A 23,728-nucleotide genomic window follows, 5' to 3' on the forward strand; every position below is an offset into this window, starting at 1 on the left:
CCTCCATGAAGGACAGCATTGTCACAGGGTGAAGTACTGCAGGCAGAATGTATATTCTAAACCAATGAGGCACTACAGACTACAGCAACCTTGGCTTGGAGGAAATGGAAGTCAAACTGGGTTTTGTTTGGGGAATCTGACTGCGTGAAATCCCATGATAATGTCCATATTAGAAACCACAAGTTGAAGCTTATGGATCTTATGTCTGCTTTGTGGTCAGGCCAAAAAAGAAAAGGAATTGATTTCCTTGCTGATCAGACTACCATCTGGAAGTGTTTGTGGGGCACGTGCGTGTGTGTCTGTGTGTCTGTGTGTGTGTGTGTGTGTGTGTGTGTGTGTGTGTGTGTGTGTGTGTGTGTGTACGTGCGTGATTGTGGGTGTGCGGCGTGCGCGCAAGTGTGGGCGTGCACGCGCAAGTGTGGGCGTGTGCGTGTGTTGATAGGAATTTGTGGATATTCCGTTACTTTGTTGTTTGAGTATGTTAGTTGGAATCTGGTGAAATTAAATTGAGTGGAAAAAATTGAGGTTGAGGTCTTGGATTACTGATGGAAGATAATGAAAGAAAAATAATTGATTTTGATGATCGTTCAACGATTGTGTTCCAGCTTGGATCAATGCAACTACCATAGTAAAATGCCTAATTATCGGTATCACAATGGAAACTCATTTTTTCAAGGTTTTAAATAAAGAGTGTATGAATAGCCTGCTTTATGAGTGCCTTTTCATGCTAAGCACTCAGCTTCTTCTCGTTTTGTTTACTTTGCTTTTATTGACTTTTAATTGCTTGCATGGTTTTAATGGCAAATGTAACATCTGGCCCAGGGACAATGGTAGAAAATGTGCTGCTTGGTTAACACTGGCACATTTACAGTGATGGTGATTAATGTGCACTGTCCCTGTAAACGATAAAATCGAAAATAAATAAATAAATAAATAATGAGAGTGTGTGGTGCATGCATTTGAGTAAGTGGTGCTAATTCATGTTTGTTGCATTTGTGCGTCACGCACCGGAAATGGCACAGTAGCACGTTGTGAATGAGCTTGTAGCTCAGATGTTTTCAGTGTGCGACACACGCACGCAACTAACTATAAGCACCCAGCCACTACCCAGGCATGCTTAGGTGTTCTGCAAGTGACAGCAGCAGATTCCTCTGGCCATCTCCTCTGTGTATCTGTTTTGGACACTCCAGTCTCTTTTCAGAGTGTGAAAATCGAAGAACCTTCTAACTTTAATTTAGTGTCCATATTGAATTGAAGTACTTGTGCACGTGCCATTACGTTTGGGGCCAGACAATAGCCAGACAATCAATGTACGAATGCCCCCCCCCCCCATGCATGTAACCATTTATTCTTTGGTCTATGGTTACCATCTGAAAACGTAGTTCTTACTGAATCGCTTCTGTCCTTGAATTTAAAATAACTTTCTTTATCAGACTGAAAAGCCTTATCAAACAGGACAGGTGTGTGTGTGTGTGTGTGTGTGTGTGTGTGTGTGTGTGTGTGTGTGTGTGTATGTGTGTGTGTGTGTGTGTGTGTGTGTGTGTGTTGATAGGAATTTGTGGATATTCTGTTATTTTGTTGTTTGAGTACGTTAGTTGGAATCTGGTGAATTAAATTGAGTGTATAAAATTGAGGGTGAGGTCTAGGATTACTGATGGATAATGCCAATGCTCTTGGATCATTTAACTTTAATAATAAACTTTAAATAATTGTGTCGTCTATGGGATGTCTGTCCAATGCTGTGTGGAGACTGCATGGTTTAGTCCGACAAACGTGAGGTTAAGGTTTAGGCATGTTTTTGCTATACGGTTGGGATTAGGGTTAGGCCAGAGCCTTAAATATAGACAGAGTTACGCAAACTGCGTTCACTTCATGGGGCCAGTCCAATGGGCGGCTCTCCTTCATAGACTTCTATTGAGAATGGGGATAACCAACTGGGCCAAGTCCTGGACCGGAAGTAGGCAGAAATGCATTGGACTCAGGCAACAGCCCAGCTTTAAGGATCTTAAATCCCTTTATTTTAGATTGTTTTGTAGAAATAGTACAACATAAAGATTAAAGAGACTTTAGTTGTTACTGTACAATACTTTAAAACAGTTGTCATGTTGCACACATGCTTAAAATAGCTCTTATTTGCGCTGCCCTCGTTGAAAACAATGTATTTCCAACTCCAGCTTGTCTCAGTTCAGGCTGCATGAACAGCGCTCGAGCGCTCGGTTTCCACCCCCTCAATATCGTAACTCTTCTATTAGATGGCTCTGGGTTAGGCTTAGTTATAATGCGTGCCGTCTGACAAACGGTACTTCGAAACAATGGACTGCTGGTTACATGTCTGTCACTGCACTAGCAGGGAACCTGTTCAGTGGTGTCTTCCTCTGCACGCATTGGAGGGACATTTTATTTGTGTGCTTAATTAGCTTGCTTTATACACATGAGATGGACAGTGAGCCACGTTGGACCTCATCACATGTGCATAGAATTGCATCTCAGCCCCATTTTGTGTGTGTGTGTGTGTGTGTGTGTGTGTGTGTGTGTGTGTGTGTGTGTGTGTGTGTGTGTGTGTGTGTGTGTGTGTGTGTGTGTGTGTGTGTGTGTGTGTTGAAGTGGGTTGTTTTATGAGGAGTAGGAACCCACAGATGGCCGTGAGAAGGAGTAGAGGAGCTGCTGAAGAAGAGACCAGCTGGTCTCCTTTCTCTCTTTCTGTCTTAGAATTCCTTTCTTTCGTAATGTTTTCATCTTTTTATTTTTCTTTGTGTGTGTGTGTGTGTGTGTGTGTGTGTGTGTGACTGTGACGTGTGTGTGAGTGTGAGTGTGAGTGTGAGTGTGAGTGTGTGTGTGTGTGTCAATGGGAATGGAGTGAGTGTTCTGGAATGAACTCATAGTTCCGGAAACCTTGTGTATCCGTCACTCATCTCATTCAAGACTAGACGGAGACCCCCATCTCCATAGCCCCCCGCCAATTATGCTACTGCATTGGCTGTGACATGGAGTTGGCACTATGAAATGGCTGTATAGCCGACAGTGACTGGCACCAGTTCATTGCTGCATCATTCATCTGGGTGACAGAATGACGTTGTTTCAGAAGCAGTTGATGATGATGCCATTGTGGTTTGGAGGGACTTGAGAGGTTCGGAATGCACAAGATTTGAAAATGAATAGTGAGGGAAAAGAATATATGTACAAATGAAATGCTCCTTACTGATGCTACCAATGGGAAGACAATTTTTGAATGAGTCTTTGTTTTGAAGTTATTTTAATTTTACTGCGAAATCACTTGGCTGTAGAGTAGTTTTCTCTCCTTATTATCACACTGCCACCTGTAGCATGGTGTGTCAGCCATGTGAGGATTACATGTGTTGGCCTTTCTTTTGTAGATGTACCAGTAGATATGCAAGAGATTGCATCTATCATTTGCCAAATAGCATTGGTATATTATTTAATGTACCACCACATACATGTCCATATTTACACTGTGACAACTGTGAGTGTAAAAATGTATCTGTAAGTTATAAGAAAAAGAAAGAGACTAGTCATTATAAAAAGAAAAGAAGGAGGAGAAACAGGGGAGCGGGGCCTCTTCTGAAAGGTTGGAGGTAGAGGAGTAACGATGCGTAACTTCTCCCTGCCCTCAAGGCACCTATATTTGCACAGTAGAGACCCAGTTCTGTCTGTCGCCAGGACTCTGTGACTATACTGGAAGCTGGAACCAAGCCAACACCAGGCAAGTCCCGTAGCAAAGTCAATAATCCCATTCGCTTTGGCCTCAAGAGGCCTTTAGCTTCCTGCCTGACTGTCATTGTAAACAAGCAACTGTCCTTAATCGACCTGCGTGCTTAAATAAAGTGTAAATTATAAAATGAATGAATTAAACGAATAAATAAACATACAAACAAATATAAATAAATTAACTGAACGCTGACAATAATTATTCAGTGTTGCTCTCTGTGTGTGTCTTAATGGAACTGAAAACCCTGTTTCTCATGTTCAATAACTGCAGTGGTTATTCGCTGTTCAGGAACTATAGGAATAACCCGTTTTGAAGGATGTTTAACATGAAGAGGTATGTAGTGTGACCATGCCCTGCAGATCACAGTGAAGTTCATTAAAACATTCCTGGCTGTGTGGGACGGGCCAGTTTGTCTCAATGTTGACGGGAACCAGCTTAGATACGTAAGTGAGAGAGTAGAGAGAGGGAGAGAGAGAGAAGTAAGCGAAGAGATAGAGAGGGCAAAACATATCAAGAAGAGAGAGGGAGCGAGATCAGGAAGAAGAAAAGCTTTCACGCTCCATGTTTCTCTCGCTGTCCAGACGGGACTGTCAAACAGGGGGAAGATGAACGGCTACTTAGAGGAGAGAAGGGGAGGGGGAGAGAGGGAGGGAGGGAGTGATGTTGTCAAACGAGTGCGTCTTAAGTAGAAGGGGTAGGCAAGGAGTGTTTACAAGGGGCCGGTGAAAGGGATTTTCTGGTAGGCCTTGTTTGACATGGCCAGGATAACTAATGACGTTCTCTCTCTCTCTCTCTCTCTCTTGGTCTCCCTTTCTCTGTCTGTATCTGTCTATCTCTCTTGTTCTCTCTCCTCTTTCTCCGTCCCTCTCCAGCCTCTCCTACACACACACACACACACACACACACACACACACACACACACATGCACACGCACACTATCTGACGCTCTTTCTCTATCCCTCACTCTTCTTCCACGCTATCTATCGTCTCCCTTTATCTAAATATCTATCCCCTTTCTTTTCTTGGTGGAGTTTGTACAAAGCGGCGCCTGTTGAAAGGAGGGCTTTTAGCTCTGGAGGTTGGAGGGGCCTGGGGTTGTTAATTGGGTGTTGACAGTGGCCCCTATATCCTGCCATCAGACCTCCCTCAGTGGACTACAACATGGTTCCTTAATGACAAAGCTTACGTTCAGGGGACATCTGAAAGCTCATACGGTTTAGTACCTGGAAATCCATTTGAGTCCACTACAGGCTACAACGTTCGGACTGAGGAACTGTGGGGAGAAAGTATCTGCTAATTTAAAAATGTTTGCATAAACAAGTGTGCGTGTTCTACTTTTTATGATACATTCTTCCACTGCCAGCACCTCATAAGACATTCTCGGTTTGCGTTTCGTCCAGTCTAAAAGCATTTTCCGAGCGTGCCATTAATGACTCACATGAGGTTGTCAGTGATACGTTTGATACAAAGCCACTTAAGTCAGAAGAAGTTACAGTGCAGGATATTTGACGTGTTTTACCTATTTTTACGCATGGCACGTGGTAAATGAAATGCTCTCTATGGCAAATACCCAATTTGCACATTTTATTTTCGACAAAGACCCAAAATCTACCTCCTACCTCTTTTTTTTATTATTTTTCCAATCCAGTTTCTATTCAGGGCTTTATGCGTTAAACTCAAAATATGCTTAAAAACTGGTTGAAAATGACTGGAGTGATCAGCATCAAACTCTGTGTGCACACTGCCCAATGTTGTTTTGATGTGTCTTCTAAATCTTAAAAACTGACTGGCATCATGGCACTGACATAGTGCTGACATCTGTACCATGATATTTTCCTGAAGATAACAAGTGAGAAGCGTACAGGGACAAAATCTTGCTCCTTTCTCTGTAGTGTAATATTTTGACCGTGGTGCCTCTCACTCCCTTTACCAGATGGCTCAGGCTCCCACAGGAAAACGTATGCTTACAGCTGGAACAGGTTGACATTCCCATGTCCATTTTATCCAAAGTGCTGGACGTATTCATAGAAATGTGTTCTGATCATATGTAGTGTCTGTCTGGTATCAAACAGATCAAAGTGACAGGCTATTGTACTGTTTGTTCTTTGGATACTGCTACATGGAGCTTCCCATAAATGCGATGAGATAATGTCGTACATGACTGACGTCATAGACTAGCCACATGATGTCCATGATCCACATGAAAGCTCTCTGTTATTAGACTCCATCTTGTTTAATAGATAGCATATTTCTACACACTGATGCCATACCATCCATCTGCTAAAAGTAGCTATGTCAAAAGGCCATGCATCATGATGGCTGCATCATCTTCCTGTGTCAAATGTACAGTAGATTCTCTCTTTTCAATCTGTCCAGTGAATTAAAAACGCATTGACGTGGTTGTGCAGGTTGTACTGGTTGTACTCTAATCTACGTTCATGCAAAATGCACCACTTTTACCGTGTACTGTACAAGGAACACATTTAATGAAGCTTGGACTACTATGTATGGTTCCACAAAAGTGCATTTTATTGTTGTGTGAAGCTGACCCCACTAGTCATTAGTCAATAATTGTGTAAGTGCACTATTGAACATTCAGGGCTGCAATAATTATTAAAATAATACAAATACAGTGTTCATCTTTGAATATATCGTAATCTTCAAGTTTCCCCCAGAAATCTGTAACAGGAAAGGCCTTTTATCTTCTTGAAGATAACAAGTGAGAAACATACAGGGTCAAAGTCTTGCTCCTTTCTCTGCTGTAGAATATTTGACCTTGGGCACCTTTCACTCTCTCTTCCAGATGGCTCAGGGTCATGGGAAAATTGATGCTTACAGCTGGAACAAGTTGACGTTCCCAAATCAATTTTATCCAAAGTGCTGGACGTATTCATAGAAATGTGTTCTGTTCATAAGTAGTGTCTGTCTGGTATCAAACAGATCAAAGCCACAGGCTGTTGTACTGTTTGTTCTTTGGATACTCCTACAGTACGTGCAGCTTCCCGTAAATGCGATGAGATAAGTGTGTAAATGGAAGTTGGGAATCCTGAAGCCAGTATAGTGTAAAGTAGCTCAGTACATTAAGTTGTACATTTTAAGTACACTTTTGAGCTATATACTTTGTAGATTATGTTTTACAAAACACACAAACCACTTCAGCCGTTTATATATTTCAGCCATTTGAAAATTGCAGATCTACAAGCTCACAATGCGTCGCAATGCGACACATTCTGTGCTTGTAGATCGGCTATTTTCAAAAGATTTTTATACATTTTGAAATTGTGAAATTCTGCACAATGAGTACTTTTACTTTTGGCACTTTAAGTATATTTGAAGATATTTCTTGGGCTTTTTGCCTTTATTGATAGATTAAGTGGAGACAGGCAGGAAACGAGGTGAGAGAGACGAGGAGTGACATATACAGCATAGTTCGTCAGGAATGGGACTCGGGCATTAGGAGCCTATAGCTTAGGTGCCTGGGCCGCTTTAAGTATATTTTGATGCCGATACCGTTGTACTTACTACATGTTGAATAAGGGACTTCTACTTGCAACAGAGTATATCTACATTGCAGTATTGATTCAAGTACTTCTTCAATCACTGCCTGAAGCACAGGAAGCAAAGTATCAGGGGTGTTTTAACTCTGTCAGAGATAAATGAACACTTCAAATTTGATTATGCACTCTCCACAACTTTGTGTTTGGCCCTTAATTAATGGTCCCACCAACTGCTCTTTTCATCTAGTGCCAGGCCTTATCTGTAACATAACAAGGGTGTCCATCAGAGACACTCAGTTAAACCCCGTCTTGGCTCTCACGTCAACTTTCCACCGCTGGGCATGAAAATGGTGTGGCTTGTTTTGTGACACAGCACTGGATAGATATGGCCAGTGTCCTGCAGAAACCTGGCAACATTATTTTCCCCTTCTGCAAGAAAATGGCACTGAGACCAATCATAACATAATAAGATGTTATGGTTTTCATAAAAATACATGGGCCTGCAGTTGATAGTTAAAGATATATACAAGGTTTCTCATTGCACTGGCAAAGGCAACATTTAGCCTACTACAGTAATGCTTGACTCCTTCAAAACCGCTCTCAAAGGGCACTATACGGACGGCTGCAATTCGAAACTGGCCCCCGTAAAATCTTAACCCCTCTCCACCACCCACCCCTTTTCCCCCTCACTGTATACGTTTCTTTTCCATTTTTACCTCCTTTATGATGAATTCCTGTTCTCTTTTTTTTGTCTATAATAAGTGTCTATTTGTACGTCTCTAAATGGTTTGATGATTTGAACAAGGTGGACCCTCTTTTAAACAAGTGTAATGCTTTATTGGGTCGTCCACTCACAGTTAACAGTCTTTGTACTGAGTTGTGCTTGAAATTTACTGTAATTCTGCAAACTGTTAATAAATATTTCAATCAATCAATCAATCAATCAATCAAGCTTTATCGGTTCTAAAACAAATTAAAAGCTACTAGCTGTGTCCTTTCCCTTTGCAATAAAGTCACTTTTACAAGATGAAGCAGAAGGCTTGTTACTTGCGCAAGCAGAACGCGCAAGTAATATTTTCGCCCGGTCCGTATGCACCGTCCCAGCCAACCCGCCACTTTTGATGCGTATGCAAATAAAACAGCAAATTATGCCTGATTTGCTGGGACCAGATTACATACATGACCATATTTCTTACGTCATTTTGGCGCAAAGTAACCACAGTATACCGCTAATCAACTTACAAATTACATATATATAGTATCTGTATGACTAGCTCTCAATGATGACGTAAAAAATATGGTCATGTATGTAATCTGGTCCCAGCAAATCAGGCACAATTTGCTGTTTTATTTGCATACGCATCAAAAGTGGCGGGTTGGCTGGGACGGTTTTTGGCGCAAAGTAACCACAGTATACCACTAATCAACTTACAAATTACATATACATATGTATGACTAGCTCTCAATGATGACGTAAGAAATATGGTCATGTATGTAATCTGGTCCCAGCAAATCAGGCACAATTTGCCGTTTTATTTGCATACGCATAAAAAGTGGCGGGTTGGCTGGGACGGTTTTTGGCGCAAAGTAACCACAGTATACCGCTAATCAACTTACAAATTACATATATATGTATAACTAGCTCTCAATGATGACGTAAGAAATATGTGGATTAATGGACCCAATGCCAGAGTGTAATTGGTTTTCGATGGTGACGTAATGACGATATGTTTTAGTGTTGGGAGGATTAAAGGTAATGCTCCTGTGTATACATGTATGTAATCTGGCACCACTGCCGTATCAGGCACAATTTGCTGGGACGGTGCATACGCATAAAAAGTGGCGGGTTGGCTGGGACGGACAAATTACATATACATAGTATATGTATATGTATATGTAATTGGTTGACAGTTTGTATCGGTCGAAAGTACTTGCGCGCTCTGCTTGCGCACTAGTTGGCCATTTATGGCCTACTAGTGTGCAACAAGCAAGTATGCACTCGACAGAGTGCAGTTCTAGTTAATACTGTTATTTATGTATTTAAGTCATTGGTTTTGTACATATCATCTTTTTTTTAATATTAGATCGAAGTTCTCTGGGGATTTGACAAGCAATAGCAGACTTTTAAGCTATTCAAAGTTTTAATTTAAGCATTTTTTTTTATTTGAAAAATCAAACCTTAATTTATAGTTGCTTGCTGTAAATCTGTTCTTCATCATATGAGGAAGTAGTGTATGAATGAGCCCTTACCACATACACAGCTAGTGGGACAAGTGGGGGAGCGTTGGGGAGTGGGATGGGGGAGGGAGGTGTAGAAAAGGCCAGTGGCCTCTGCTCAGCCCCCTCTAGTTCCTAAACTGCCCACCCGTTCCTGCAGCTCTGTCACTTCTCATTTGTTAATCCGCCTTTCTTCTCCCCCTCTTTCTCTCGTCCTCGCTCCCTTTCTGTCAAATCGGTCAATTGTTGATGTGACCTCTTTAAGCCCCACTCTCGCGCTCTCACAGTGTGCTGTCGACACACAACACCAGTTTGTGCGACCGGTACATTGATAACGACTCTTAAGTGTATCATTTGTGAAGCTGACACGTTTTTACACTGTTGAAAGCATACAAAAAAGGGATAGGTAAAGGTTCTTCACACTAACCGAACAACAGAGCATACAGGGAGAGGCTTTTCACTGACACAGATATTCAGCGCTCACACCACTGTTCAGAGTGTGTAGAAATGTACCCCTTGAGGGTAAATTAACACTCTGCACTTTACTGTGGCTGCTAGTGCATCGCTGCACCATTTACACACATGCACGCACGCACACACATACGAGACAGCAAGAGAGAGTGATGTGCTGATTTGTTGATATGCTCAGAGCTGTTTAATGTTGAAATTTTGCGGGTAAACGTAGTGACTTCCATAGGCTCATCAGCAGCTCATTATCACCAACCACCACTTCAAGTGATTATCTGTTTTTGTGCGTATTTAATTAGTATATTATATTGTGCCGATGGTGAAAACAATTTAAATTTTAAATAAACAAAAACATTCAGGCGGAACAGAACAACAGACTTTGTGTGTGTGTGTGTGTGTGTGTGTGTGTGTGTGTGTGTGTGTGTGTGTGTGTGTGTGTGTGTGTGTGTGACTGTGTGTGTGTGACTGTGTGTGTGTGCGGTGCGGTGCGGTGCGGTGCAGAGAGAGAGAGAGTTTAGAGTTCCACCATTTAAGCCAGAGGATGCTTTGATGTTATGTGACAGACAGCTGAGCACAGATGAAAGAGCGGAGATTGCCTGTCCTCTAGCTGTTGATTGACAGAACACAACCACTCTGAAAATCTGCATCCTGTCCTTTTTAAAGAAGCCAAATCTTCATGTCTCAGTGCCATCTTTCTGAACTCTGATCCTACAACTAAAATCCAATGTTTGTTTGGTTTGCGTGAATGAGACGATCAGGCTTTTGTCTTTGAGGCCATCTCTTTATCTTCTTCTTTCATCTGCTTTCAAAATGTCTTCTAAGGGTGTGATTTATACTTTAGTTGAGCACCATGCTGCAACGCGTTGTGAGCTTGTAGATCTGTGCTGTGTGTGTGTGTGTGTGTGTGTGTGTGTGTGTGTGTGTGTGTGTGTGTGTGTGTGTGTGTGTGTGTGTGATATGGCACGCTACAAAATGGGCTTTAGTGGGTGAGATGATTGATTGAAAACTTGAACAGTTTTTAGAATACGCACAGGAAAGCACAGTTCAGTACAAGATCTGCTAAGAGGAATAAAAAACCCAAGCAAGCACTAAGGCTTGTTACCATTCTTGTTCACATGGTTATTGCATGTTTCTCATGTAAGGCATTCAGTGTTTTTAAAATAGAGCCGTTCATTCGCATCATGTGTATCCACTATCCAACTACAGTATGTGAGACTGTTCACCAGTGTTGTATTTGAAAGTTCAAGTGCATCAAACACTTCACAAGGGCCTTTGGCATAGGATCAAGCCCTACTGTACCAGACCATAGCCCACTTTTGTATGGACTATGTTTTGTCAAATTGTCTTCAAGACTTTCCCTATTGATTACACTTATTACAGATTTGATATTGATATTTTACATACACTACTGTATGGGTCACAAGTTCACAACCTGAAATTATTTTGGGCCTGGATAGATCCTAATATGACATGAACATGAATATATATTTGTCTGCATATTTTTTACATGGCATTTTCAAAACTTGGAATTGTGAATACAAATTGAGTGATAGAAAGAGAACTATGTACAGTATGTGCTACTAGTATATTTAGAAGAGGAAAGTGATGCTTATTTTGGACCATCTTAAATCGCAGCTGTGAAGCATCTGGTCTCAATGATCGTGCCAGAATGAATAATATCTCAAAAGCCATGAATGAAAGACACTTCCGTCGTCCTTTTTTTTCTCTTTCTCTCCTTTCCTCGAGTGACAAACAGGTGCTCTTTTGAAATCGGATAACTAGAGAATACTGGAATGGATTTGTTCCAGTTCTTGGATGCACTGTATCACTTGTAGAAGAAGGGAAGGATCTGCAATTAATTTTAAACTTTTTTTTAATAGTGTCCTTCAAAGACTTAATCCACCCCCTCCCTAATACTGTATTTTCATTGTTTAGTTTTTAATCGCTTTAAACCTGTCAAATCTATCTTAGACACATTTTAATGTAAATGTCTTTGGGTTTTTTTCGTCATATAAAGCCATAAGGCTGCACTTCCATTGTGGTCCTGAGTATACAATTCATCAACAATTGATGAAACGGCTTATATATTAGCTGATGTGGATTTGTTAGTGAATATTCTCTCTTGTCTCTCATTATCTTGGTCATCTAGCTAACATATTAATATTCTCTCTTGTCTCTCATTATCTTGGTCATCTAGCTAACATATTAAAATTCTCTCTTGTCTCTCATTATCTTGGTCATCTAGCTAACATATTAATATTCTCTCTTGTCTCTCATTATCTTGGTCATCTAGCTAACATATTAATATTCTCTCTTGTCTCTCATTATCTTGGTCATCTAGCTAACATATTAATATTTTCTCTTGTCTCTCATTATCTTGGTCATCTAGCTAACATATTAATATTCTCTCTTGTCTCTCATTATCTTGGTCATCTAGCTAACATATTAATATTCTCTCTTGTCTCATTATCTTGGTCATCTAGCTAACATATTAATATTCTCTCTTGTCTCTCATTATCTTGGTCATCTAGCTAACATATTAATATTCTCTCTTGTCTCTCATTATCTTGGTCATCTAGCTAACATATTAATATTCTCTCTTGTCTCTCATTATCTTGGTCATCTAGCTAACATATTAATATTCTCTCTTGTCTCTCATTATCTTGGTCATCTAGCTAACATATTAATATTCTCTCTTGTCTCTCATTATCTTGGTCATCTAGCTAACATATTAATATTCTCTCTTGTCTCTCATTATCTTGGTCATCTAGCTAACATATTAATATTCTCTCTTGTCTCATTATCTTGGTCATCTAGCTAACATATTAATATTCTCTCTTGTCTCATTATCTTGGTCATCTAGCTAACATATTAATATTCTCTCTTGTCTCATTATCTTGGTCATCTAGCTAACATATTAATATTCTCTCTTGTCTCTCATTATCTTGGTCATCTAGCTAACATATTAATATTCTCTCTTGTCTCTCATTATCTTGGTCATCTAGCTAACATATTAATATTCTCTCTTGTCTCTCATTATCTTGGTCATCTAGCTAACATATTAATATTCTCTCTTGTCTCTCATTATCTTGGTCATCTAGCTAACATATTAATATTCTCTCTTGTCTCTCATTATCTTGGTCATCTAGCTAACATATTAATATTCTCTCTTGTCTCTCATTATCTTGGTCATCTAGCTAACATATTGGACAGTATGCTGTTAAGAGCTTCCAGCAGGGCGGCGGCAGAGAGCGGGAAGGAGACCAGCGGGAGCACAGCTCCTATTTTGAACTCCCAGAGACTGCTGTGGTGTCACTGTTCCCACCACTGTCCTGAAGAGTCCAACAATACATGCAGGTAACGCACGCACGCACGCATGCACGCACGCATACAGACAGACAGACAAGCATGTGTTTTACTTCACTACTTAAAGGTATATTCAGTGATTTCACGCAACAAACCTTAGGTTTCGTTTTTGCCTTGGGACCCAAGCTTTCATCCAATCAGGATAGAGAACCAAAAACGAAACCTACGGTTTTTTGACCCCCAGGGGTAAACTGGGGACCGGGAGGAACTCCTTATATGGTCAGCACACTCTATAGTAGAGAGGATTATCACAACAAAACAAAAAAATATGTGATATTTGAATTAAGTGAAATCACTGAATATACCTTTAAGGATTCTGTTAATTTTATGGTGGTGGTGATGATGATGATGATGATGATATATGTCATCTCCAGCACCAATGGCTACTGTTTCTCCATGGTGGATGATGAGGGAGGGGTACCGGTGCTGACGGCAGGCTGCCTGGGGGTGGAAGGCTCTGAGTTTCAATGCAGGGTGAGTGCAATCAGCAGCAGATCAGCCTTGAAGAACACATTGAAAATCACTTGACTACTTTGAAGCCGTAAGCTAAGCATCCATTTTTACACTATTACTCTGGATTTTATAGTGTAATTATCTCCTATAGCAAGTTTGTTTTGTTTGTACCGTAGCCTGCATGGCATGTTATTATTATTAATTTATTTTTAACATTCTGTTTATTAATTTTTTTGTTTATTTACAAATGCAAAAATAAATTGAGAAATATCAATCAAATCAAGACAACCAAAGAAGAAACAAGAACAAAAAACAAAAAACTCCAATATAGTCATTATACAAATCAGTTCATGGTCACAAACATCATCCAGAGTAAGACAGGTTGACTAGTCAGGTGACAGCTAGTCAGGTTCAATCAGGGGCATGAGTGTAAGGCAGTCAACATGAGACAGAAAAGGCTGCCATACTGTGTATTTAATTTTTTCCAATTAAAAAAAGTATAGTAGGCTACGTCAGATATCCAACGGGAATGTGAAGGGTATGTTTTTTTCCCAATGCATAAGAATAAGACGTCTTGCCAGAAGAGTCACAAAAGCGACAAGGTCAGATAGATTTTTAGGCAGGGTGATGGTTTCAGGAAGGACGCCAAATAGGGAAATAATGCAGTTGCTCTATGGGCAACTGTAACACATCTGAAATAGTATCAATATAGGTGACCAAAAAGACTGTAAGGCTGGACAGGTCCAAAACATATGAAGAAGATTAGCTGGAGCCTGGTGGCATCTATCAAACATTGGATCGATATAATCATAAATCCTGGTCTACCTAACCTTGGTCCAGTACACCCGGTGGAGAAATGTATTTAATGTCATCATGTCATGGTTTTCTTTAACTCAATCTATGCCAATGTCGAGATTTCTCATATATATCGCTTAAACCCGCCTGTGCCAGATGACAATAATCTCGTCATTCTTTGATTTCTGTTCATCCAGAATTAATACTCTTATATTTACTGTATTTTATCTTCCTGTTGCTAGGCAACGCTTGCTTCAATTGCTACAATTGTAATTGTAATAATGCATGTTAACAGTAATTAAATCATGTAATTGTGAAACAGAACAGAAAGGCTGGTAAACGAGGCTATTAACCAAATCTAGCCTGCGTGATTGTGTGTGAATTCATGTTTTTTCATGACGTTCTTCTAACTAGGACACCAATCAGAGGAGGTCACTGCAGTGCTGTAGAGAGCAGGACTACTGTAACAGAGACCTGTACCCCACTCTGCCCCCCATCAAAACACCCAGTAAGACTGTCTGTCTGTCTGTCTGTCTTTTCACTTTCTCATCCTTCCTTTCTCGCATGCTACGTCTCAAAAAAAATAGAAGCTATATAATATGATGCCATGTATATACTGTAGATATAGAGAGTAATAGAGGATTCTAGGCTGTCATTAAACTACACTGTAAAATCCAGGGTATTTTCACTCTGTGAGTGTAAAAAGTGACACGTAGTGTCCCCCACTATCGGAGTTACGTTGAAAAGACTCTGGATTCTACACTCTTCTGGTCACTGGTGCACATAGACCCAACCCAGAGGAGGAATACAAAGGTTGTGATTAGTGTGTGGGTATATGTGTGTATGGGCATGTGTGTGCATGTAGTCCGTGTGTACAGTATAACATGTATGTTGAGGTCTGTGCGCATGTGTGTGTGTGTGTGTGTGTGTGTGTGTGTGTGTGTGTGTGTGTGTGTGTGTGTGTGTGTGTGTGTGTGTGTGTGTGTGTGTGTGTGTGTGTGTGTGTGTGTGTGTGTGTGTGTGTAATGTGTATGTGTAATGTGTATGTGTGTGTGTGTGTGTGTGAGTTTCTTTAGCGCATGTGTGTAATGTGTGAGAGACAGTAAGCCTAGATTCCCAGGGAAATCAGAACTCCCAGTGCGCACCGAAGGCAGAGTCATCAATCTGAAACCCTATCAGAGAGGATCAGGAAGGGAATTCATTGACTAAGCCTTCGGCTTCCTCTCACTTCTGACTGGGGTCTTGAGGGACAGGGCTGCGTGCCAGCAGAAAATGAAAAATTGATGAGTGAAATATGATTTGTACTTACTACTTGATTTACTTTACACTGCTTCTTTCAAGCGCGTTGTAGCATTGACTGATTTCTTTTCCATAGTGTTTCTCTTTCTCTTTCCATTTTTCATGCTCAGAAAGGCAGGTGGTGTATATCTTGTTTGTTGTTGCGTGTTGTTTTGGATCTCTGACAGAAAGCAGATTATTTATTCACTATCCTTTCTTTCTTTCTCTCTTTTTTATTCTACCCTTTAACATTCATCTATGTCCCTGTCCTCTCTCCCTCCATCTCTCTCCAGACATCCACAATATGGCGTTGTTGATCTCAGTAACAGTTTGCAGCATCATACTGGTTCTTATTATCGTCTTCTGCTACTTGAGGTAACACCCACAAGCCTGCAAACACACACACACACACACACACACACACACACACACACACACACACACACACACACACACACACACACGTAGCACGCACGCATGCACACGCATACACACACACACACACACACACACACACACACACACACACACACACACACACACACACACACACATACATACATACATACATACATACACACACACGTAGCACGCACACATGCATGCACACACGCAGTCGCCTACACATGCAGGGTTTATTTGTAAAACAAAAAAACAGATGAGGGGCACTTTGACCAAAGTAAGTACGCAAGGGTTGATGTAATTGTTGATTTGGAATTTTATCAAACATAATATCAAACAGTCTACGTTACCCAAAAGTTAATTGATGCCATTAATTCAGTCTGAAAAAAAGCATCAATTCCCCCGTGCAAATGGAACGGTGACTGTACTGTATGTTTGTTTATTTCAGGTATAAGCGCCAGGAGTCTCGTCCACGCTACAGCATTGGTCTGGAGCAGGATGAGACCTACATTCCTCCTGGGGAATCTCTCAAGGACCTCATAGAACAGTCTCAGAGCTCTGGCTCTGGCTCAGGGCTCCCCCTACTGGTGAGACGCACATACTACTCAGCTCTTGAGTTTAAGATGAGAGTCAAAATCAGGGCCTCACGTGTGAGAAAGACGGCATTCTTACATCTCAGTGGAACACACATAGAGGCAGTGGGCCAGGGCAAGGTGTGTCTCTGAAATCAAATGCATGAACGTTGATTTGAAGGTGTTGGGGAATGTTCAAGTTCCTTTTATTGTCATCCATAGCTTTACATCAGAGATGCACAGCAGTACGAAATGACATTGCAATGACTCCATTAAAACACCACTGTTTTTGCCCATACCTGGGGAGGGGTTGGCGAAAGGGCCTTTCTGTGTGGAGTTTGCATGTTCTCCCCGTGTCCCCTAGGGTAGGTACCCTCACAAAAAACATGCCGTAATCCTGGTCTCTAAACTGCCTCCCCCTGGCCAGCCTGATGGAGGGGAAAGGAACTGGTTGGAATAACGTGTTACTTTCACACGCTACGTCCAACCAGGGAAACTCCGCCCTGTCAGGTGTAAAGGAGCAACTTGGACACTCATGCATGAAGGAAGCATGAGTTGAAGTCCGTTGCTCTCCCCAGGTTGGCGGAGGGTGTGTAGAGCCCAGGATCACATTCGATAATTGACACAGGGGTGAAAAATGGGTTACAAAATCGTGGGATAACAATACATTTTTTATAATTAACATTTTAAAAAGCACTTAATTTGCCATTCATTTGCATTAATATCAACTGCTATTTACTGAGTACATCTACACAGAATGTGAATATTACGCAGCGATAAGGCAATTTCTTGAAACAAGGTATATTTTTCACCTCCCAAAAAGCATCAATCGGTATGAATGAGGCATCACCAAATTAACAGCTTGATGAGAAATATTCGCACAACCATGTTTGATTAATATTTCATATTGTAATTGACCATATTCACATGGCAAGCATATTCCTATTACCTAATACTGCCCCACTGTTCCATGTGAGTATGGTCAATTCATGCTTATTATACTTCCATTTTATTCAGATCTGTCTCACCTATGGCTGCACTTCTTCCTCTTGCCCAGGTTCAGAGAACCATTGCCAAGCAGATTCAGATGGTGAAGCAGATAGGGAAGGGGAGGTACGGGGAGGTGTGGATGGGAAAGTGGAGAGGAGAGAAAGTAGCCGTCAAAGTCTTCTTCACCACCGAGGAGGCCAGTTGGTTCAGAGAGACGGAGATCTACCAGACTGTCCTGATGAGACACGAGAACATACTGGGTGAGGCTGCTCTCTCTCTCTCTCTCTCTCTCTCTCTCTCTTTGTTGTCTCCTCTGTTTGTGGGTGTCCCCACACCCTAAACAGTGTTTTACTGCACACAGCTTGTCTCTCTCTGATCTCTCTTTATTTTTACAGCACTAGTTATCACAGTCACCAGCTCAATCCTTAATCATAGGTTAGCAGCAAAACATGTCTCCCACCGACTCTATCTTCTAGACCACCCAGTCTAAGGTGTCTTGCTGTTTACATTTGAGGTTGTCATCTTGGAGAGTAAGTGGCACAAGTCACTTTACATCGTCAGCGTGCTTTTGCATGCTCATACGTTTACATTAGAGGGCGGTAACCCAGGACAAATTATTTTTTCTTGGCACCTTAAGCGCTAGGAACTGTATATACGTTGACATTGTGTAAACCTAGCATATACTTTGGTTTAATTCCCTCGTTATTAGCCTACTGCATACAACAGTATGCTGCTGCAAAGTCTGAAGAACAAAAATATGTTTTACAGTACTCTTACCTGTACAAAAGATGCATCAATAAAGACCAACTTTGACCTCTCTTTCTCTTCCGCTATCCCTCACTGATAGGCTTCATTGCAGCGGACATTAAAGGAACTGGCTCCTGGACTCAGCTCTACCTAATCACTGACTATCATGAAAATGGCTCTTTGTACGACTACCTCAAGTCCACCACCCTGGACAATAAAGCCATGCTGCGCCTGGCCTACTCCTCAGTGTCAGGCCTCTGCCACCTCCATACAGAGATCTTCGGCACCCAGGGCAAGCCTGCCATTTCCCACAGGGATCTGAAGAGTAAGAACATATTGGTCAAACGAAATGGGACTTGCTGCATTGCTGATCTGGGGCTGGCAGTCAAGTTCATTAGGTGAGCATGTGTGGATTGAGTCAGTGTGTTGTTTCTTTCTTTAGCAAATGTATTCATGACAGAGATTTATTAATTAATTAATAATTTAAGGGTGGATCTTGATTTTCTAAATAAAAATGGAAGATTCTACATCCAGATTGAGTTTCATAAATTATTTCCTACAGTTAGGAAGTATAGTGTTGTAGCTGTTTGCTTCTGAATAGCTTTCCCTTTGTATATTCAATTCTATGGTACATGTCGTTTACTCTTGTCTCTCCTGTGGCAGTGACACTAATGAGGTGGACATCCCTCCCAACACCAGGGTGGGCACCAAGCGCTACATGCCTCCCGAAGTTCTGGACGAGACACTGAAAGGGAGCCATTTTCAGTCATACATCATGGCTGACATGTATAGCTTCGGACTTATCCTCTGGGAGATTGCTCGGCGTTGTGTCTCTGGAGGTACATGTAGGTCCTACTTCAACAAAGCATTGCGTTTAACCCTGTTCATTTCAAGCCAGATAAAATGCTAATGCTATTGAGACTCTGTAAGCACATTGCTACTACAAATATACAGTATATGCACTAGTTGTACATGTGCTGACATGCATAGCTTTCTCAGTAAGAAGGTTGTGCATGAGACTGTGATGCATACAGTAGCAAGTTTTCTCAAGAGTGAGTTGCTAATACATTTACATTTTCATTTTTTCATCGACATCAAGGCATGAATCTGAACGTATTGCATTCCAGGTATCCTTGAGGAGTACCAGTTGCCTTACCATGATTTAGTTCCTACTGACCCTTCATATGAAGATATGCGAGAGGTGGTGTGCATCAAGAAACTGCGACCCTCATTCCCTAATAGATGGACCAGTGATGAGGTGAGTTACTGTACACGTGTGTGTGTGTGTGTGTGTGTGTGTGTGTGTGTGTGTGTGTGTGTGTGTGTGTGTGTGTGTGTGTGTGTGTGTGTGTGTGTGTGTCAACATTAGAATGCTAGTCAAACGAACTACTGTACACATCAGAAAATAAGAACTCTGCCGGCAATACCCACATAACATGGGAAATGGGTGCGTTTGAAGTCTCACGCTGAAGCGCATGTGTGAGTCCAGCATAGGCCTAACTCATTTTTGTCCTCACAATGTTTGTTTCTTAAATTCTACCATATTGGGGGGACATTTGTATAGTAAAACAAGTATATACTCTGTGTGTGTGTGTGTGTGTGTGTGTGTGCGTGTGTGTGTGTGTGTGTGTGTGTGTGTGTGTACAGTATATACTATATGCGCATGTGCGCCGTGCGTATAGTACACACATAGTAGCACACACACACACACACACACACACACACACACACACAGAGTGGTATTTCTCTTCCCTAATGTCATCTTTCCATGTCTTTGCAGTGTCTGAGACAGATGGGGAAGCTGATGACAGAATGTTGGGCTCATAACCCAGCCTCCCGGCTCACAGCACTGCGGGTTAAAAAGACACTTGCTAAGATGTCAGAATCACAGGACATCAAACTGTAAGGGGGCACTGCCATGCGTGTGTTTGCTCACACAGAAAACAGCATGGCCCGTTTCATACATGCTGCCTCTGCTCCAGACTATAAGCCCCACAATCCTTTGCCTTGTGGGAAAAGGAAGTGGGGCAGGAAGCAAGGAGATCACATGAACACAGACATGGAGCCTGAAGCCTAGAAGCCTGCAATCCAAGTCCCCCTTGAAAAGTGATTTTGGATATAACGGGGTTAATTGACCACTTGAACCCTGCCGTTCCTATGTCTTAGTGTCATAATAGGCTAACATTTGGTGGAAAAAAATAAAAGCTATGCTATGCTAATTTTGGTGAGATTCAGTGTAGTGTGGAAAAAGGAGGGCACCAAGTACAGACCCCTAGGGGACCCCGGTCAACGAAGTATGTAGGGCTCAAGTGGTTAAATTAATAAAACATTATCCAAAATTTGAGCTAATTCTTTCTGTCAGAAGGAGGTCATTTCTGATCTGTTCCTGAACACTATGTCCAGAACTGTGTGCCAGGTCCAAAACTCTGTAGAGCTCAGAAAAAAGACAAAAGAAAAGGAGGTCCAGTTTGACTTGGTATTGTAGATGCACAGGCTACTGACCCAAAACCAGTGAGTGGAATACTGTATCACTGCTTTCTGTGAAAGCTGCCCTACTTGTAGATTGAAGATCATTGGAAGGGAAGTCTCAGATTGTGATTCCAGAATGGAACCTGCTTTTAAAACACTGTCACCCCACTACTGGCTTTGTTTTCATTCATTGAATTGAAGACTTTCCCCCCCCCTCCCTCAATTAGATTGACAGAGGTTTTTATACAAGGACTGATTATGTGAAATGTTTAGTTGTGTGAGGGCTTATTTTCCATGTCATACTTTTAAAGAATTTGTGTAAATAATAAAGTTAATGTGGCCAAAAAAGAAATAAAGAAGGAAAGGACACCAATTTAAGCTCGAAATACATCCACGTGTCCTCATCATCTCAAGTCTGGAACTGTTTACAACGGACACCTGATACATTTGGTGAAGCAAGGGGCTGAGAATAGGATTACATTAATGTGTAGCATTGTCTTCATATTACAATTATTATAGGCTACACTACAGTACTGTAGCCTCTAGTCTCACACGTCCTCCCTGGTTAAGGATATTTGTCAAGGACAGTTAAACGCTTACAAATCATCCCATGAGATTGTTGGATTTTTCAACCAATCACAATAAAGGGTGGCACTCAAAACCAGAGTGCTAATTAGCTTTTTATTGTATGTCTATTAGCTTGTGTTGGTTTGCTGCCGAAACTGCGACTGTAAATGGGAAATGTGGAATTAACTCAAATGTAGGCCTATAATATTTCATTTACTGTACTTAAGCCCTTTCTGACATAATTTTAAGAAGACGGTTAGAAAACAAGATATTATAAAGGCTTTGTAACAATGTTGAAAGGGTACGGGTTCCGTTGGAGGTTCTCTGCAAAGAACTTCAACCACCCACTCTCCCAGAATGTTGTCATTAGCTATATGTATCTACAGTATCTAGGACCACAGGTGCAGACAAAAGTCCACAATACAAACATCTATTCAATTAGCAGAGTAAGTAACCATGCCTGAAGTCCAGAAGCCATGAATTCCAGGGCCAGGGGGTTGGGATTCACACAAATCCAGGTGGTTACAATATGCATTGATGAATATAGATTTGTAAAAGCATTCAAACTGAAATGATAATGTGACAACAGTCATAATAAGTACCATTAGGCAACACAGAATTGCCATTCAGCCGATTTCAAACTGTAACATTAACCAGAGGACGTGCCATCACAGTCAGCACACCTTTATCTCTCTGAAATTTGAATTGACAATCTGATCGCACTGTGTAGCCTAATAGTGAATGTAATCTAATATCCATCAATTCACCCTTGTTGAACTGTTGAAACAGTAAGTTAATAAAGTCAGCCTCGAGAGGTCACTAACCTCATGTAAGGAATTTGCCAACTCTAATCACGGTGCTGTTACTGAGACATTCAAGTGTAACAGATCTGTAGTGTAATGAATGCCCCTCTTTTCTCTTTGGGATTGTGCCTTATTAGCCGCACCTAGTTGTCTATGACAAAGTGAAAATTGTGTTTTTATTCAATAAACAGTCAAACATTCCACCAATTAAATGTGTTTCATTCCAAAGGCTGGTGTATTGTTAGTCTAGTAAATCTGTGTATCTTGTGTTCAATCAATATTCTGTCTGGTGTCCCAAGATTGAAAATAGAAATATCCGTGTTTCACCAACGTGAATGGAAAACAAAGTCTGCTTGCGTTTGAGCTCCGGTCTGTGATAACCTTAGATACTCTAAGGTGATAACGGATAATATATAGGCTATATATAAATTGCGGAAATTGAGGAAATGTTAATTGCCGAAATTGCGGAATTGCGGAAATTGCGGAAATTGTTATTGCGGAAATTGCGGAAATGAAAACTGCGGAAATTGCGGAAATGGTAATTGCGGAATTGCGGTATTGCGGAAATTACGGAATTGCGGAAATTACGGAATTGCGTAAATTACGGAATTGCGTAAATATCTACCCCAAAAGGGGTACCTGGTCCAAAAAAGTTTGGGAACACCTGGGCTATAGCCCATATCGTACGGCATACTATAGCGCGCCGTTTTTCATCATTTTTGAGGATTTGAAAAAAATGACGAAATGACTAAAACGATGGGTTATAGCCCATGTTTTTTGAAATTTTGAAAAAAAAAGTTAGCCTCGTTTCTCATCATTTTGGACCATGGGATATAGCCCATATCGTACGGCATACTATAGCGCGCCGTTTTTCATCATTTTTGAGGATTTAAAAAAAATGACGAAATGACAAAAACGATGGGTAATAGCCCATGTTTTTTGAAATTTTGAAAAAAAAGGTTAGCCTCGTTTCTCATCATTTTGGACCATGGGCTATAGCCCATATCGTACGGCATACTATAGCGCGCCGTTTTTCATCATTTTTGAGGATTTGAAAAAAATGACGAAATGACAAAAACGATGGGTTATAGCCCATGTTTTTTGAAATTTTGGAAAAAAAAGTTAGCCTCGTTTCTCATCATTTTGGACCATGGGCTATAGCCCATATCGTACGGCATACTATAGCGCGCCGTTTTTCATCATTTTTGAGGATTTAAAAAAAATGACGAAATGACAAAAACGATGGGTTATAGCCCATGTTTTTTGAAATTTAAAAAAAAAAAGTTAGCCTCGTTTCTCATCATTTTGGACCATGGGCTATAGCCCATATCGTACGGCATACTATAGCGCGCCGTTTTTCATCATTTTTGAGGATTT

General features: G+C 41.1%; 1 protein-coding gene across 3 annotated transcripts in view; it reads left to right on the forward strand.

Moving 5' to 3' along the window:
* The window catches only part of bmpr1ba (bone morphogenetic protein receptor, type IBa), a 35,276-nt gene extending 12,731 nt beyond the window's left edge, over window positions 1-22,545 (forward strand). The window contains exons 2-11 of one of the 3 annotated variants that reach the window (XR_013964277.1): window positions 13,107-13,266; window positions 13,650-13,749; window positions 14,938-15,031; window positions 16,095-16,176; window positions 16,652-16,790; window positions 17,833-18,025; window positions 18,613-18,910; window positions 19,176-19,351; window positions 19,612-19,770; window positions 20,293-20,308. Coding sequence is in view for 2 of the 3 variants with exons in the window: in XM_080766764.1 (XP_080622890.1) it covers window positions 13,107-13,266; window positions 13,650-13,749; window positions 14,938-15,031; window positions 16,095-16,176; window positions 16,652-16,790; window positions 17,833-18,025; window positions 18,613-18,910; window positions 19,176-19,357; window positions 19,640-19,770; window positions 20,293-20,418 (1,505 nt within the window). In the remaining variant the exon portion in view is untranslated. Of the gene's footprint in view, window positions 1-13,106; window positions 13,267-13,649; window positions 13,750-14,937; window positions 15,032-16,094; window positions 16,177-16,651; window positions 16,791-17,832; window positions 18,026-18,612; window positions 18,911-19,175; window positions 19,358-19,611; window positions 19,771-20,292 lie in introns of all 3 variants that reach the window. The other 2 variants (XM_080766764.1, XM_080766765.1) reach the window with 2 other exon arrangements.
* Window positions 22,546-23,728: the final 1,183 nt, after the last annotated feature.

This window comes from Protomyctophum bolini (assembly GCF_963924005.1).
Source record: "Protomyctophum bolini genome assembly, chromosome: 6".
Lineage (NCBI taxonomy): Eukaryota > Metazoa > Chordata > Actinopteri > Myctophiformes > Myctophidae > Protomyctophum > Protomyctophum bolini.